The 6,000-nt window shown below is 36.4% G+C and overlaps 1 protein-coding gene across 1 annotated transcript in view; it reads left to right on the plus strand.

The window, feature by feature from the left end:
- CCDC83 (coiled-coil domain containing 83) overlaps positions 1-5,665 on the plus strand; it is a 46,519-nt gene extending 40,854 nt beyond the window's left edge. Inside the window, exon 12 of the mRNA XM_030835901.2 lies at positions 3,130-5,665. Within this exon, the coding sequence (XP_030691761.1) occupies positions 3,130-3,288 (159 nt within the window). The 3' untranslated portion in view covers positions 3,289-5,665. The remainder of the gene's footprint in view (positions 1-3,129) is intronic.
- The last annotated feature ends 335 nt before the right edge of the window (positions 5,666-6,000 follow it).

A 6,000-nucleotide genomic window follows, 5' to 3' on the forward strand; every position in this document is an offset into this window, starting at 1 on the left:
ATGAAAAACCTTCTTACTTTTTATGTTTTTATCCGTTGAATTTATTTAAATTTCTTTTCTATTTGACTTACAATGTTGTGTTAATTACTGCTGTACAGCAAAGTGACTCAGTTATACATGTATATGTATATATACATTCTTCTTCTTCATATTCTTTTCCATTATGGTTTACCACAGGACATTGAATATAGTTCCCTTTGCTATACAGTAGGACCTTGTTGTTTATCCATTCTATGTATACCAGCGTGCATCTGCTAACCCCAAACTCCCACTCCTCCCTTCTCCCACCCCCTCTCCCCCTTGGCAAACCACCAGTCTATTCTCTATGTCCCTGATTTTCTGTTTCATAAATAGGTTCATTTGTGTCATATTTTAGATTCTACACGTGATATCATATGGTATTTGTCTTTCTCTGTCTGACTTACTTTACTTAGTACGATAATCTGTAGTTGCATCCATGTTGCTGCAAATGGCATTATTTCATTCTTTTTTTATGGCTGAGTAGTATTCCATTGTATATATGTACCACATCTTCTTTAACCATTCATCTGTTGATGGACATTTAGGCTTTTTCTATGTCTTGGCTATTGTGAGTAGTGCTGCTATGAACATAGGGATGCATGTATCTTTTTGAATTATAGTTTCGTCTGGATATATGCCCAGGAGTGGGATTGCTGGATCATATGGTAATTCTATTTTTAGTTTTCTGAGGAACTTCCATACTGTTTTCCATAGTGGCTGCACCAACTTACATTCCCACAAACCATGCAGGAGGTTTGCACCCTCCCCAGCATTTGTTATTTGTAGACGTTTTAATGATGGCCATTCTGACCAGCATGAGGTGGTAACCCATTGTAGTTTTGACTTGCATTTCTCTAATAATTAGCGATGTTGAGCGTCTTTTCACGTGCCTATTGGCCATCTGTATTTCTTCTTTGAAGAAATGTCTCTTTAGGCCCATGTTTTGATTGGGTTGTTTGTTTTTTTGTTGTCGACTTGTATGAGCTGTTTGTACATTTTGGAAATTAAGCCCTTGTTGGTTGTGTCGTTTGCAAATATTTTCTCCCATTCCGTAGGTTATCCTTTCCTTTTGTTTATGGTTTCCTTTGCTGTGCAGAAGCTTGTAAGTTTAAGTCCCATTTGTTTATTTTCACTTTGATTTCTATTGCTGTAGGAGACTGACCTAAGGAAACACTGGTATGATTTATGTCAGAGAATGTTTCGCCTACATTCTCTTCTAAGACCTTACTTTCCACGGAAGTTTTTGATGTGGTGGAAATGGTACTGTATGTGCTACAGACTGAATTTTGTCCCCACCCCTCCCCCAAATTCACATGTTGAAGCCCTAACACACAATATGACTGTATCTGGAGATACAGGCTTTAGGAGTTAATTAAAGTTATATGAGGTCATGAAGATGGGCCCTCACCTGAGAGGACTGTGGCCTTATAAGAAGAGGCTTTGCCTTGTGAGAACGCTGTGAGAAGGCAGCCATCTGCCAGCCAGGAAGAGGCTCTCACCAGAACCCAACCATGCTGGCATCCTAATGTTGGACTTCCCAGCCTCCAGAACTGTGAGAAATAAAGTTCTGTCGTTTCAGCCACTCAGCCTGTGGTATTTGCTATGGCAGTTCAAGCAGACTGAGAGTCTATTACTTCAGAATCCTGCTCCAGGTGGTTCTGAAATATATGGTAGACTTCCATCAATTTACTTTTCTCCTATCTCGCATTTATTGTAGCTCTGCAATTATGTATTTTAAAAGCTACATACAGTTATATGAATTTTTGAGAAATATTAATAAAACATTGCCTTCCTTTTTCATTCTTTGACTCTCCTAAATTCTAATAAATGTTTATTGAGACCCTCACAACATGCCAGGTACTTGTTAGATGCTTGAGAATTTAAGGGGAAGAACAGGAAGAAATGAAGTCTCAAAGACGCCTATGTGGCAGGCCCTACCCTAAATAGTGTACATGCTAGTAGAAAACTGATAAAATCATTGATTACTGTACAGGAGGAATGTCCTACCTGTATCTGTCTCCCTGACCAGTCTTTTGCCCCAGCACTTGGTACACAGCCTGGCACATAGTGGGCACTCATGTTGAAGTGTTGAAGGAATCCAAAAGAAGGAGTTACAGCTTGGAGAGGCTTCCAAGAGGAAGGCCCATTGGGTAGGGCTGGAGCTGTTTCAAGTCAGTTTGGGGTTAGCTGTGGGATTTCATATAAATTAGACTTCTAATTCTGTTTGTTGATATCTGAAACTATATTCAGTTTGACAGAATGTGGTAAGTTTTATATCTACAGTAGATCCTGTGAAATGTGCAAAACCCATGTAGATTTGCTCAATATTAAGACATTTATCGTCGGGCTTCCCTGGTGGTGCAATGGTTCAGAATCTGCCTGCCAATGCAGGGGACACGGGTTCGAGCCCTGGTCTGGGAAGATCCCACATGCCGCGGAGCAACTGGGCCCGTGAGCCACAACTACTGAGTCTGCGCGTCTGGAGCCTGTGCTCCGCAACAAGAGAGGCCGCAACAGTGAGAGGCCCGCGCACCGCAATGAAGAGTGGCCCTCGCTCGCCGCAACTAGAGAAAGCCCTTGCACAGAAACGAAGACCCAACACAGCCAAAAATAAAAATAAATAAATAAATAGATAAATTTATTTAAAAAAAAGATATTTATCGTCAAAGATGTTTGCAGATCACTCATTTTGTTCTTGATTAATATAAAAAACTCTGCTGTGGTTATATCCTGGCCAGCAGAGGGCTATATAAATGCAGCCAATACTTCCTACTTCCTTTTACCAATTAAAGAGCTTGCAGAGAATATATCTCCCTGCTGTAGTTGATGTTCCCTCCCCGGCTCAAGCCCCCAGAAGACAAGCCTGCAAGCCTTGCTGCCTGCTCTTTGGGAGGTTTGCCTACCATGCCCCCACTGGGTATATAACCACTGAGTGGTTTTTATTTACAGTAGCTCTCATATTTCACATGTCATGCAGCATTCAGATAATCAGGAGGGCAATGAAATCTGTCATATAGAGGCCAACTACAGTAAATAAAACCTGATCTATGAAGGCTGGTAACTTGCTGAATAACCTCTCCTATTCTCCTCTGTGTCTGTTCACCATAGGATTATGTAAACTTGGGCCCCCTGGAAGTGAAGCTCATGACTGTGGAGAGCAAGAAAATGCCCATCCATTCCCAAGAGGAGACTCCAGTCAAATTCTATGACGATGTCAGGAGCCCGGAAAGCCACATCACATATAAAATGATGAAGTCTTTTCTCTAAGACTGAAATCTGCAAAGTAAAAACAGCTTCTTATACATTTCCTTTGGGAACTGAGGTATATCAGTCACCCATTTTATTTACTCTTTGGTCCATTTTCAAAGCAGTTATTTCTAAAGGTCATAATTACATTTAAAATCAAAGATCTGAGTATCCAGCTATTCATTTACTTGCATGGCCTGAGTGACAAAAATGAAAGTACACTTTATATTTCCATATTCAAGTACAGAGGAGCATGACAGTGGGCCAAGATGGTCTCTGAGGTTGCTTACCACTTAAAAATTTACTGATCAATCTAGGATGCCAATATGAAATAGTTCAATTAGGAATTTTCTGAGAAAATTTAGAGGTCTGCATAGCACTGACTACACATCTTTCCCTCTGAGGGTGCTGAATGATAGATAGCCAGTCCACAATTCAAGTCTACTCTCCTTTAACCTAACACTATAATGAAAATCAAACATTTTAGAAACAAATTTGAGGGTGGTAATTTCTTTTACAAAAATATTCCATCAACAGGGAGGTCCATCTCCCATCAGCTATATCAAGTCTAAACTGCTGAGTCTCTATCCAAGGTCATCACTCCTTCCCTCTTATTGGTACCACAAGCCAAGGACACTCTGACTGTGCCTGAATTTGGCATCAGCTTTCCATTTTAAAGCTAGTTCTACTTATAAAGCTTTTTACAAGAAATGCCTTTTTTTTTCTTTCTTTTGAAACACGTTTTAAATATAAGGCCACAGATAGATTGAAAGTAAATACACCATGCAAACAATAACCAGAAGGAAGCTGGTGTGACCAAACTATTCGACAAAGTAGACTTTAAGGTAAGAAGTGTTAAGAAAATGAAGAAATATATGTCACAATAATAAGCAGATTAATTCATCAGGATGATATAACAATTCTAAATAATAATATAATCTCAAAATATATAAAATAAAATTTACCAAACTAAAAAGCAATATGGTAAACCTTATGTATATTTTACCACAATAAAAAAAGAAAAAAGAAAACAGGCAGAAACAAATTCACCATTAGACTTGAAGGTCTTACCACACCTCTCTCAATAACTGATTAAAAAAACAAAACAAAACCCCAATCATTAAGGATATAAAAAGTTAAACAACTGTAGATTACACATACTTTTCAAGTGTACATAAAATATTTACAAAAATAGACTATATCCTGGGCCATAAAGTAAGTGACAACAAATATTCAAAAAGTTGAAATGCATGGAACGGTTCTCTGACCACAGTAGGAAATAACTAAAAACAACAAAAACAAAGCTGTAATTTTCAGGTAAGCAAGATACTTCGGAAAAGCCTATATGTGAAAGGAGAAATCACAAGGAAAAAATACTCTGAATTATAATGAAAAATATGACATCAAAACTTGTGGGGACCAGTTAAAGTGATGTTTAAAGGGAAATTTATAGCCTTTCATGTATTAAAAAGAAGAAAGTTTGAAAATTCAATCATCTAAGCTTTCATCTCAGGAATCTAAAAAAAGCAGCAAAAATAAACCCAAAGAAAGTGGAAGAAAGGAAATAAAGAGCAGAAATTAATTAAATAGAAAGTTGACATATAAAAGAGAAAATCAACAAAGTCAAAAGCTGGTTCCTTGAAGGGTTAATTAAAATTGATAACCCATAGTAAGACTAATCAAAAAAGAGAGGAAATAAATGAAAAAGAGACATCACTACAGAATTACAGACATTATTAAAAGGATAAAAGGAAAGTAAGCAGAAAAAAACTTTCCCCATAAATTTGACAATTTAGATGAAATGGACACATTTCTTGAAAAATATTTCTACAAAACAGGAGGAAACAAAAATTCTGATTTAGGCCTAGATATGTTTTTAAAAATCCAATCTGCATTTAAAAAATTTAAGAAGCCAGCTGGCTTGCTTCACTGGTGAATTTTTCCAAACATTTCAAAAAGATACAATACCAAATATACACAAACTCTTTCAGAGAACAGAGAAAAAAGAAACACTTCCAAATTATTCTATGAGGTCAATATTATTCTAATACCCAAACCTGGCAACATCATTACAGGAAAAGAAAATTAAAGGCCAGTATTTCTCATGAAGATAGATGCAAAATCATTCACAAAATATTAGCTTATTGAATCTAGCAATATTATAATATATAATATTTCATGAATAAAGAATGCAAGGTTGGTTTAATATTCAGTAATCAAAGTGGAAACATGAATGAGATCAATGGATTATATCAATATCAATAACCTGGTTGTGACATTGTACTATAATTTTGGAAAAAATGCTTATTTTTAGGGAAACTGGATAAAGAGTACATGTGATCTGTCTGTATTATTTTTGTACAACTGCATGTGATTCTAAAGTTATCTCAAAATAAAAAAATCAAGGGTAAAATGAACAGAACATAGGTGGTAACTCATATGATCATCTCACTAGATACAGCATTTGATAAAGTTTAACAGTGTGATAAAAATTCATAATAATATGATAAAGCTCTCAGCAAAGAAGGAATATCTTTTTTTTTTTTTTAAAAAAAAAAAGCCCTGTAGCTAAAATTGTATTTAATAGTGAAATATTAAACATTTTCCCATTGAGGTCAGGAACAAGACATATATTCACCATCACACTTCTATTCAACAGTGTTGACTAGAACTGGAGTGTTCTAACCAGGCAAGAAAAAGGAATTAAAAGCATAGAGATTAGAAGAAAGAAGC

This window comes from Globicephala melas, chromosome 8 (assembly GCF_963455315.2).
Source record: "Globicephala melas chromosome 8, mGloMel1.2, whole genome shotgun sequence".
In the NCBI taxonomy this organism is placed as follows: Eukaryota; Metazoa; Chordata; class Mammalia; order Artiodactyla; family Delphinidae; genus Globicephala; species Globicephala melas.